Raw genomic sequence first — 12,612 nt, 5'->3', positions numbered from 1 at the left:
TGGATACACAGTGCAAGTCTGGAGCTTTTAGATGCATGCATGGCTTCCTGTGGAGAAGCTGTAATTTCTTTGACAGTCCCCTGCCCATGAACAAATGACATAACTTGAAGCTTTTCTAATATTATTAGCCATGTCATATAAGGATAGTTTTCAGAAACAATGACAAATCCTGTCAGTGCCTGTGGCAACCTTGTTAACTGCAAGCTATGTTGTCAATCTCCCTTCAAGTTGCAGTAATGAAGGAGCACTTCCTTTCAAATAGAAAATTATTTTCTACAAACCCTCAGTCTCCAAGTAGGAAAAAAAAAGAAGAGCACTTTGGGTGAGTAGGCCAAAGATTTCATATTACCTGGGCCTTTGGCTTCTGGAGAAGTAGATGGTGATAATTTTATACTGTAGATTGTTAGGTGACTATGGGCTGCCTGTGAGGAATCCATGTGAGAGGCAAGGGGGGAGCATCCAAGGCTTGTCAGAAGATAAATCAAAGGTACAGCATCCACATCCTTCCTGAAACGCTCTTAAGGAGTTTGCATATTAAGAAAAGTAGAAAAATAAAAGTTAAAGCATGGACAGCATCCAGTGACTGTCCAGAAATTTGAAATTGTCATAGATGTAAGTTACAGAACTGCCTTCCCCCGGCCCATTTCACCTCTTTGACCTCAGCTGGTAGCCCCCAGGTGTTTTCAAAGCAGCCTGCCCAAGTGCATGGCAACAGCAAGATCTAACACACCACACCTGGGGAGCAGTTTGCAGCAGGTGACATAGGTTGGGGGGTTGTCCTGCTGCTGTCCTACCACTCCAGTTTGGGTATCTTTCACACTGAAATACTGATTTGGAGCAAAAAACATTGCACCTCAAAGGCAGCAAAGGGGATTTGTTGAGGTAGATTGTACAGGGAAGGATTGCAGTGAGAGGGCTTGGTGCAGAGAGGAGCATGAGGTTTTTGGAAAGGGAGTGTTTTGTTTAGATGGGCGTGTCTGAGTAGGTTAAAGTAGGCTGGCCAGCTTCACTATGGCAGGGTTGTAGGCTTGTTCCTCGAACCAGGCACAGCAACTGGTAAACATGAGCAGTACAAAATAGTGCAGATCACTCAACTGCATTCATTCAGGGTTATATCAATTAATACAGAAAATCTTTCATCTGCTCTGTTCCTCGCACCTCCTCCTAAAATTCACAAACAGCTGTTTTTTGGCTCAATAGTGAGAAACAGAAGCAGCCAGCTCAGAAAGGTCATGCCCAAAGCTGACAGAGACATTAACACACTATCATTAAAAGCATGTGAAGTTGGAATAGGGAACTTGCATTTCAGGTTGTTGAACCGAGGTAAGTCCTGTGTCTGATGCATACTTGGTGTGGCAATGGCTAATTCTGGCAAAGTATCATCTGTCTCTCACATTTCCTCTTTTTGGTCTGTGAATGCACGCTGAGCTCTTGGACAGAGCATTAGGTGGCTTCCTCAGAAGGCGTTGATTGGTTCAACACCAAATAGTCAGGCATTTTTCTGCCAACAGATTCTGTGGACCTTATGCCCCACCATGGAGTTGCTTCAAAGTCCAGGCTGAATCTTGACCAGCATAGCAGAGAAATGCCAAGCGTGCGGTCCAGATTTGCTCCTTTCCTTTCTGGGACTAATTTCTTCCTTCCGTGGATCTTACAGGAGGAAAAGCAGTGTTTTCTAAAGAGGTTTCTGCAAAGGTCTGGCAAGTGCACGTGTCTCTACCTTGTCTCTCAGAAGTCTCACTGCAGGGATTTTTCCATTGGCATTGGTTTTTAAATTCAATGTGAAAAAAGCACAATCTTTACAATCTGTCTGAAAAAAAGTATACTTACGAATAAAAACTTCTACTAGTTGTTAGATCCAGAAAAAAAGTCACTATTGATATGTTTGATTTACAATGCATTAAAAAAATAAACAAGTTCAAGCAGTAGAGAAGTTGCACAGCATTTAAATATAAGCTTCTGTGTTGGCCTCCAGTGAAATGGTGGGTGAGGAGTCTAAGAGCATATCAGAGCCACAGCACAAGCGAACATGTTGTTAATAACTGTGCAGGCACCTAGGTCATGTTTAATTAAGAACACAGTGCTACCCAGGTCACATTTAATTAAGAAGTCTTAATTCAAACACTGTTATCATATCCGTGATAAAAAGCAAGTTAAAAATCTCTGAATAGTTAACACCACGCTGCTCCCAGGAGTTTCAGCGTTAGCTCAAGTTAATTATGTTCAAATTATTTCCTTTGGTATACTGATGTGAAGATCACTGTCTGACACCAAAGAACAAGAAGAGAAAATTAAAAACTTTTTGCAACTTCCAGCAAGGCTCACCTATCACTGCACTCACATGGAACTGGCCTGCTCTTGTGTCAGCGTGGAAGGAGCTGATGGTTGAAATATCACTCAGTTGCGATGCTTCTATTCTTTAGAGCATTCTCCAGGAAGGCCTTAGGTGCTCTTGCACTCCAGGCACGTTTTTCTGGCAAGGGAAGAAGAAACAAATCACTGCAGCTATCCCCTGGTTTGTTACACTCACATCCTCAGGGACCTCAAGTCCTCAAACATTGTGCAACATCAGCAAGAGGGGACAGTTTGTTTTCTTCAGTGTCGCAGTGGAAACCAGAGCAGAGTAGGTCTGCAGCAAGCAGCCATACCAGGGCATTAAACCACAGCAGAGCATGATCTCCTGCCTGGGGAAGTTTTCAGACACAGGAATAAGTGTACCAATGGGAAGTAATTTCTGGCTACAGCATGGTTACAGACAGATAATGCGTTAGTGAGGCAAGTAAGGAAAACTCTTGTATTTCTAGGCTAATATTTCTTTTGTTAGCTTGTAAGCGAGCCTTTCAGATCTGGAGAGGACAGAGGAGGTAAAGAATGGGTGGAATTATTCTGAGTTAAATCTATGTTACAGGGAAGTTTCCAAAGTTTGTAGCTAAGGAGCATTCAAACTATCAGGCAGCTGGGACTTTTTCCACATGCCAGGAGTACACAGGTGCTCCAGCTCCAAAACCAAGCCAGTATCATTGTGCCATTGTTAACAACATCACGCCTGTGTTAAAGACGTGCCCCTTTTCTATAGTAATCCAAAAGCAACCATGTAGTACACAAGGGTACCTCATCTGAAGTTGACAAATGCTCTGCTCTTTTGTGTTATGAGAGTTTCTACAGGTTGTCAATACAAAAGCATTTACAGCTTTACCCTGGAGATTTACAGTTTTCAATTCAGCTGCTGGAGGCAATTCTATCAGCATTAGTGGCAGTTCTGTTGGGCGGCTGGACTTAGTCTCTGCACAGCAACACCCACAGGCAGCACAGTACTACACGCTCTTTTTTTTTTTGTCTATCTCTGCTTGAAAGCCACGAGGGGGTGCCATTACATTCATCCTAACCAGGTGATTAGACATACACCAGTTATTTAAAAGAACATAAAAGCCCAATAACACGTTCATTCCTAGCCAAAGGAGGGAACTGTCCCCAGTGTAAAGTGGAGTCAAACACACCAGCACTAACAGCACAACACTGCCTGTGCCACTCCAGCAGGGGCAGAGGTACCTACCGTGATCTATGAGACTAGAACTGGTGTGAGAATAGCAGAAGCACACATCCCAGTCAGCTCCAACCTTGGGCTTGAGAGCTCCCACTTCAGATTCCCAGCTTCTCTTTAAGTAAAGAGTTCTGTTTGTATTGGGATAGGAAGTGTTTATAAGGAGTTCTTTTGGTAACTTCAAGTTGCACCAGCTGCATAATGACAATCATTTATTAGTTTACAGCAGAGCAGGGGAAGGTCAAATTTACTACCTGCCTTTTAGGGTACATTTGGCTTTAGAAGAGGTCAGAATGGATGCAGGCTGAAGGAAAGCTTCCTCCACCTCCCTCCTCTTCCCTGAGCTGCCTCCCAGCTGTTGTTTGTTGCTAAACTGAGCTTGCTCAGAACTGCTTCAGAGATGCATCTCTGCAAAAGAGAGAAGAGTTGGTCACCCTTAGGAAGAGCTGTACAACCATCACCTATTAGAGCAACAGAAGCCCTCTGAAGAGCCATCAAGATGCATCAGAGGCTTGGAGAGCTACAGAGTATTTTTGGTTAAACTTATTCCAGCTCACATGAAAGCTTGAACGAGCAACCCCCTGCAGGAAGTTAGGGAAGTCATATCCTTAAAGCACCTTCCAAATTGCTTTCGCTCAGACAAGCAAAAAGGTGAAGGAAGGTGATCTAAGGATAGAGAGCAAGACCGAGAACTGCACCTTTGGAGGGGAAAGCCATGCCTTGTGGATTGATCATGAGGTTTCTCTCTTATCAGCAGGGGTACCATTGCAAATCAGAGCAATAGATGCCACTGCGTTCTGTCCTCAAAGAAGGAGTTCACAAATACAGGCACCTGTCAGGTGAAAGCATCTTTCTGCAGTTGCCATAGCCAACCCTGCTTCTCCAGGCGCCCAGTTCTCCCCTATATTTCCAAAAATACCTGATGGTGAGATGATCCCAAGATCCCTGAAGGCACCTGAATATTCAGCACTTCTGCAAGGAAGGAACTTTCCATGATGAAACTAAGAGCCCACTGAGGAGGGGCACTTTTACCACGCAGAAGCTCCTCTCTGCCTATCACTACATCCGCACTGTGAATTGCTTCTTCCTGGGAGCAGAGCACACCCTGCAGGAGCAGCGCTTCTGCAACAGCTCAGAGATGCTGCGCCCTGCAAAGCTCATGGGCTGGGTATGACAGTCCCCACTGTTTGCAGAGGTGCTGAGGGAGGTAACCCTGTGCAGACCCTTCTTATCTGCTCTGATTTCCTGAGTGTGATTGCTGTGCATCAGCAGCCAGGTGCTCCTGGGTGGGGAAAAAAAAAGAAAAGAAGAGGTTAGGGAAAAACTGTACACACGTTTCACAGGAGGGGAGAAGACCCAGTGATACAAAAGCACATACCCCATTCCATGGATATGGGCTTTTTTTCCCCATCTACTGATGCTCAGTCATCTGGGTTCAAGACTTAGAAGGTTAAAATAGAAATCTGTCTTGGGCTCACTTTGCTATGATGCAAATGTTCTGTATCAGCTCTGGGAGTGAAAGTAACAGCATCAGCTGAACCAGCAGCAAGGTAATAACGCACTGCTTCTGAAGGGAGGATGTTGAATACACACTAGGAAGCACAATGAAGTGTTTTTTTTAAGAGAAATTCCTTCTGACTTTGTGACATGCGGCCCTGAAACATGTTTCTGTGAGGCTGGACAGCACAGTATATGACAGCCATTGCTTCTCAGGATGCTGTGCTCTCATCCATTTTAGACTTAAAGATCCTTATGATTTCCTTCCACCTCAGGCTGTTCTATATTTGCTGGGCAGGAGAGTTTGTTACAGCAGAAACAAGGTGGAAGTGCACAGTATCATACACACCCTTCAAGTGCACACAACCCCTAGAGATGGCCACAGGTAGGGAATCAGTAACAGCCATGATTGAGCAATTGGACCTCTCACTGTGTTTTCCTTGAAGGTGTGCACAACTCTTGCCAGATAGCCCAAGTGTTTAATTTCCTGTGATCAAAGAGCAGAGTCCTAACAGTAGTTTTATAGCTTTACCTCCCAGCAAGAATACGTTGCCTTGTCATCCATCCTTGTGAGGGTGCTTGTCAAAGTCCTATATTTTTCTGTTCTGATAATAGGAGTCCTTCTCACTTGTTGCTTTAAAGATCAAGATGTTTTGCTAAGATTTCCACAACCAGCACTGGTGTTCAGCACATAGTGCAATCTGAGTGACGGCACAATTCTGTCGTTCTCAGAAGTACGAGTCCATAGGTGTCACCAACATCACAGCCTGCTTCTGCGATTCCATCCCATATAGGGCTGCATCTGAGTTTGTACAGTTTGAAATGGCCACAACACACGTGTGAATGTCTGTTTTATACCTGAGAAGCTATTTGCAAGAGAAAGGACAGTTGTACCTTAGCTTTGCACACGTTCTAGTGCAACTGGACAAAGAGACTCCACTCAGTGAGGCTTACTGTTATGTAGGGCAAATGATGTCAAAATGAAAACAAACAACCAAACAACTAACTCCTCTTGACAGAACTGCACACAAAAGAAAAAAAGAAAAAAGAAAAAAAAAGGACAACTTGTGCTGTCTGGTTGCTTTACTGCTATGTCGCTATCCCTGCAAGCAGTTCTCTCAGCCTTAGCATAGCACAACCTTGACTGCCCATCCAGCAACATGGCCTTTGTACCAGAGGTGCAGAACACACTGCAAGTGCTTTGGTAGAACATACACAGTGCCTCAGGCAGGAGATGCAAATTCAATTCCTCTGTTCCAGGAGTTGGACAAGCAATCCTCATGGTCCCTTCCAACTCAGGGTATTCCAAATCCTGTACTGAGCAGCTCAGCCATCACTGTGAGCCTGTGGTTACAATCTTGAACGATCTGGAGTCTTGAAGGCAAAAAGATGGGAAATTAATTGCTGCTGTCTCTCTTGAGAAACGCAACTTCAAGGAAGAAGAATATATTTTCATTAAGCAATGTTCATGCATTGGTCATAATAAAATGAAGATAAACATAAACCAGAAGAGGATTTACATCCCATTTTTATTTTTACAATGCCTGCCTCAATGAAAGATTGAACTATAACAGACATTATGCGTTCAAAACATTTACAGTATTTACAGATAACTTTTTTTTTTTGCTCAATAAGTAATTACAGCAACTTCTAACAAAAGTGCAAGTGAAAAGAATCACTGGTGCAAAAGTTACCCTGTCCTGTTGATCACATTGTAGTGCTTGAACGAGCTGAAGTGACAACTGGGATAAATGCATTTCATAGCGAGCAAACGTCATTGTCACTTGACAGTGACAGGCCCTGCCAAGCTGTATTTACAAAGCCTAAGCCAGCAGAATGCCATTATTCTTTCTAGAAAGAGCGATTAGTGAGTTCAGAAGTGATCCCTTCTTCATTTTAACTTTGAACAGCAAAATTGCAGTGTCATAACTTCTACTGTGCAAACAGATGACAACAGATTTCAAATGCTCTGTTGTATTAAGTGCTAAAATAAGCTTAACTTCCTTATTATACATGCTATAAAACTACACTAGAAAGTTCAAGTTTCAGAAGCAACAATTACCTTTCCATGTGTATTCTGTATATATATTTTTTAATTTTTAAACACAGGATGAAGATACGCTGGCTCCAGGAAAGCTGTGTTTTTCCATAAGCAAACCCAAAAGCCCTGTACACAACCAAAGCCTCATTGATGTGTTCATTTTTGAGGTATGCTACTGGGGTCATCCTCCCTGATGCACACACCCCTATTTCACTTTCCTTTTCTCTCGAACTCCTTTCTCTAAGTCATATATTCTCTGGCCACTTTCCAACCTCCAGCTATGCCACATAGTCCTGCAGCCTCCAAACTGTAGGGAGTATCACAAAGAAATTAATTCTTCCAGCTACCTGACATCAACAGGGATTACTTTAAGGCCGGATTTCCATCTCAGAGCCACACATAGCAATGCTTCTCCAGTCTCACAGTGCACAAGGTGTCGTGGCCCAAGTGCAAAACAAAGCAAAAAGAGCTGTACTGTATCCAAAAGAACCAGCCTCAACATTATGACGTAGCCCATCATCCACCCAAAGTCTTTGCCATGGTTTTGTTCTCAGGTAGCACCCTTTTAAAACTTTTATATATATATATATATATATATATATAGTGTGTGTGTATATATAAATACATACATCTATTAATGCTATATATATATATACACACACACACACGTGCGTCAGTATGTTCACTGCAGGAGAAATGTATTGACAACTGGTTGGAAACACTACATTGAATTTAGTTAGAATTAGCATTTGTGCTTTCTGTCTGTAAATGAACCATTTTTATCATCTCAGAAAGTCTTTCTTTTAATTTGCATTAAGAAGTTAGAAAGCGGCCAGGACTGAGAAACGCAGAGCATCAGCTTTTCTCATGTGTCCCACTAATCCTACACTGTAACTGCTTCCTTCAGAAATTCATTTGAATCCCTATGTTGTTGCCCAGACTTGCTTGAAGATCCTCTTAGTAAACAGTACCACACAACAGCAGAGCCATGCATCGTCTTGCATCACGCACATTTATGAGATAAAAGTTTCTGCCTTCACTCAGTAAGACATGAATAAAATATGACCTCAAAGTGCTTTTACAAGGGAGAAAAAAATCCCCTTCTACACAGTAGTAAATAGGCACAAGGAATAAGGCTTGAAATAATGTCTTCAGACACTGATTATCCTGTGGAAACCAAAATCTTAAGCTCCAAATTCTTTCCAATCTGGTTACAGGGTTGGAGAATCCCACCTTCAGGCAATTACTGCTCCCAGACGTGTGTGCTTCTTTGCAGTCCATAACATTACTTTTAAAAAACAGCATCTCCACAGCCCAATCAGCTCATTATGCTCCAGTACAGATATCTCCCTCTTGAAAGGATGAAGTAGTTTCATAAGAAAGCTGATTAGTTAAAAGCACAGCAAAGTTTCACCTTCACAGTGACTCAGTAAATACAGGAGGTCTGACAGAGCAGTCCATCAGCACTGCTTTGACCAGGCAAACGTGGATTTTCTGGCCAACTCTGTCTTCAACGACCAGCTGGTTAAACGAGCAACTGCCTGCCTCTTCTGTATTTTAACTACAGTAACCACTTTACACCAAAAAAGTATTGCTATGACATACAGTAATGGAGAACTCATTAAAAGCCATCAGTCAATTGAGAAATTTCTAACTAAACTAAAGTTTGCTGGACGTGTAGCTCATGGGGAGTTCAGTCTCACTGTTCTAATCCAGGACATCTTAAAAAGGGCTTTTTAAAATACAAACGTTGTCAGGCTGAGTGCTGAAGAAGGCCTGCTACCATTCACTGTGGGAAATGAAATACATAGCATGGGTACTGTTACTCTGTAAGCATTTTAATTATTTTAGGAATAACTGTTCTCCTGTATCCTATTGGAAAGTCACAGCATTCGCATTCCTTTAAGGAAAGAAACATTCACCTCTTCCAGATCATGATGTAGTCTTCCTCCAACCATTACCTTTGTGCACATTTACAGTGCTTTTCCACAGACAACGTCTGTGTGTCTTTTTCTCACCATTCCTCTGTTCTGACAAACTATCCTCGCAGAGATGGCTGCAGGATCCCTTTTTCGACAAGATGAGATTTCAGAGTTCTGTACACATTGAGCTGTTGCTCGGGCTGAAGGACCAACAGCTGCTTCAGTACTTTGCTGGGATTTGGGCCCCTGTCAATGAAATAAGTTTTTTCGATGAACAGCAGCACTAAAGAAGTTTTCGGACAGCCTTCCAATCTCACCCTGCTCTGCTGCACACACAGTGCCTTCCCTTTTTCTGGCAACACCAAAGTACGGATTTCACCCAATCTAACCTTTGCCACAGGGTGCATGGGCAAGCACTCTCAGTTGCTGAATGTAAACAGGAAGAAAAAAAAAAACGGTGCTTGTATTTACTATCAGATGGGGATATCAAGAAAGGTTATAACAAAGAAGATTCACAGATTCATTCATAATTACCATAATCACATTCTTCATCAAAAGATCTTTTCCATTTTAATGCCTGTTGCCGGATAAGCTGTGTAAATGCCAACTAAATGGAAAGTTGTCAGAGTATAAATAAATAAATAAATAAATAAATTCTTAGTTTAAACTGTGCATCCCTAAATAACAGGAATCCAGTCAGTCACTTACTGTGTACTTCTACAATTAACTCAATATGAAGCAAAAAATCTGCAACTTCTTTGTTTTCTCATTATTATTTACTCATATAGATTTACAAAACAAAGAGCATATATCAGTTTGGCCATCTCAAGTTCCTTACCTCGATTCTCCCCACCCCTGGAACTAAAACGACTCATTGCAATAGCATTTTCATTCCCATGATTTCACCTTGAAAGTTGGTATGGGAGGACAAGCAGCATTTTTAAGACGTCCTCTACTCTCTTTAATGGCAGCGTTTTACTCTCTAACAGAAAGCCTCAAGTCCTTCCACTGAGAATAGCTCATGGGAAGATCTGCCGTCACAACACGCAGGCTCTCTGTGAAGCCTTCTATGAGGCTGCAGCAGAAAAACTCATGTTTGAGGTTACGTGGGTTACCGCTGATACCCTGGGCATAGCTTTAATGTTTCACAAATCTTATGTGATCTTAGCGCTCTTCATGACTCTATATTTGAAGTCATTGCATACAACAAATATAGAAACAACCTCCACAGTGCTAAGCACAGCTCAGACCAAAACACTGTGATACAGCTCCTACTCATAGGTAGCTTGAATTTCAAAAAACCCATACCTTATGAAACTGGTGATGTAAACATGAACAAAAGTAGCCATCAAGTACTGACAATCAAAGCGATCCATTATGCCACCGTGCCCAGGGATTGTGTCTGCAAAATCCTTTAGGGTGTGAAGGACAGGAGGAAAAAGCATCACAGTAAGTGATTCAGATGAAACACACCAACCAAGGCTCACCTGACAGCAACATTTTATGCTATTAAGCTATGGTTTCAATGCACTGAGACAAAAGCTAGCAAGAGCCTTTTTGCTACAGGAGTTTGTAACCACAACGATGAGGCAAAAGGTAAGAAAAAGTAAAAAAAGAAAGAGATGTAACAACTTCCCCAGAGTCACATACTAGCTGAGGGTCAAGTGCACATCTGCCACTACCAAGTACATCCCTGTGTATGCATATACTTCACTGCTTTCTGTAGAAAGCTTCTTGAACCAATGGCTGCAGTTTCTTGCCTCAAAGGATCTCATTCTCCTCTTCAACGCTTTTCCTGCCTTAGCATCTACTGCTAGCTGCCACTGATGCACTTACACCCAGAGAAGAATGAGAACTGAAATCCCTTTCCACTGACTCCCAGTGACTTAACAAGTCAGATGGCTCATTCACCTACCAGTTTTATCACTGGCTTCTCAGAAGAGTAACTAAAAGCCATAGTATGTGCATGCAATATTAATACATTCAGCAGCATCACAAAGCCTTGTCATTAAACAATCCCTTAAAGAAAAAAAAAAAAAAGGAAAAGAAAAAAGACTCAGATGCAAACAAATATGCCACCTTCTGTGTTACCCATGTTTGTCTACAGAGCAGACATAGGCATAACAGTGCACAAGGCTGTAAGTAGCAAACCATCAGATGAGTGGTTGGCCCAGAGTGAGGAACAGGAATAAGCACAAGCACATAGATGGGAGTTCAGACCAGAGAGGTTTACTTATATGCTTTGGTGCAAAGCATGTGCCACAACCAGTAGGCTGAGGGAACAACAGGTTAAGAATTGCAGTAGTCCTGCCAAGACATGAAGGAGGTCAGAAGAAAATGTGTGGCTACTCTCCTCCCATACTCCAGTGTCACTGAATTCCAGCCAGGGATTGCCACACTTGTGATAAAGAGGCCAACACATCGCATCGTGTGTCAACACACGCTCCTGCTACAATGCAGTGCTGCACTGCCATAGGCAGTCAAACACTCGTGCCTCGCTGAACAGAAGTGTCAGCATCTGCATGCAGCACAGGCTGGGTCTGTAAAGTACAGCTTTAATGCATGGGGCAAACCGCTGTCAGCAGTGGTCAGGTATCTGCAGATTTTGTAGGTACCTACTGAGTGGTATGGAATATAATTATCTTGCATCTTGCTCACCTTAGGAGCATAGCTAGGAATAGTATCAACAAAAACGCAAAAAAATAATAGTAATAATTTAGGAATAACACACATATATACCCAATAAAACAAAGAGCTGTTACTGCTATTGAAGCACAGCTTATACATCGTCTGAGAAAGATTAGGTAATGGAATCCACACATGAAAAAAAAAAACCTCAAAACAACCAATCTCATACAGAGAGATAAGCAGAACAAAGACAGCATATGAGAATGATGACACACCTTGATTTTGAAAGCTCGTTTAAATCCACTGGCAAAGAATCCTCCAAATGGCCCAATTAGTGAGGCAAATGTTGACAGTGCAATGCTGTGCATCTGGAATGGGTACATATTCACCGTTTCCTACAAGAAAAATAATTAACAGGATATTTCAGTACCTTTGATTCTAGGCATGTTTCAGCTTAAATATTTTAAAATCAGGCACATTTCCACAAAGCTTCAGTTTTCCCAATAGAGAGTAATACTTTTCGACCAAACACTTAATCGGAAGAAATAAAGTTTCCTAGCTCTGCTTTTCCAGCTCTGTATCCTGTAGAGAATGGAGCTTTCCACAGAGCCAATAGGATTTCTGTAGATTAGGTGACTCAGTGTCCCCAGTGTCACGCAGTTCACTGTCATGGTTGCTCTCTGAAGTGCCCCCATGAGACAGACAGGAATTTCTGCACAAGTCTGCCATACTGTCCCTTATACATACACAGCGCAGTAATGGGATATGGAAGGTTTACTCCATTAATATTTGATTTTATATTTGACCATATAACACCCTCCCTCATCTTGTTCAAAGATTTAACATTTCTTTTGGCCCATTACATTTCTTAGGAATAAGAGAGACTTGATTGCCAGGAAGGAGAACATGTATCTATTGCCAAATAATACATTAATGATGATAAGTTTTATTTTATTTTGCATCTTTGAGCTCATCCAAGTCAG

At 42.1% G+C, this 12,612-nt stretch overlaps 1 protein-coding gene across 10 annotated transcripts in view; it reads right to left on the bottom strand.

The window, feature by feature from the left end:
* The window catches only part of CDS1 (CDP-diacylglycerol synthase 1), a 35,402-nt gene that overhangs the window by 860 nt on the left and 21,930 nt on the right, over positions 1-12,612 (bottom strand). Inside the window, exons 11-15 of one of the 10 annotated variants that reach the window (XM_085222618.1) lie at positions 11,905-12,024; positions 10,310-10,413; positions 3,554-9,247; positions 2,326-2,473; positions 350-517 (exon numbers count right to left, since the gene is read on the bottom strand). In XM_085222618.1, coding sequence (XP_085078744.1) covers positions 9,118-9,247; positions 10,310-10,413; positions 11,905-12,024 — 354 coding nt within the window. In that variant the 3' untranslated portion in view covers positions 350-517; positions 2,326-2,473; positions 3,554-9,117. Of the gene's footprint in view, positions 1-349; positions 2,474-3,553; positions 9,248-10,309; positions 10,414-11,904; positions 12,025-12,612 lie in introns of all 10 variants that reach the window. The other 9 variants (XM_085222620.1, XM_085222617.1, XM_085222613.1 and 6 more) reach the window with 9 other exon arrangements.

The sequence above is a fragment of the Meleagris gallopavo genome, chromosome 4 (genome assembly GCF_905368555.1).
Source record: "Meleagris gallopavo chromosome 4, MGAL_WU_HG_1.1, whole genome shotgun sequence".
Classification (NCBI taxonomy): domain Eukaryota; kingdom Metazoa; phylum Chordata; class Aves; order Galliformes; family Phasianidae; genus Meleagris; species Meleagris gallopavo.
Note: the sequence above shows the minus strand (reverse complement) of the source record. Positions and strands in the feature narration are given on the sequence as shown.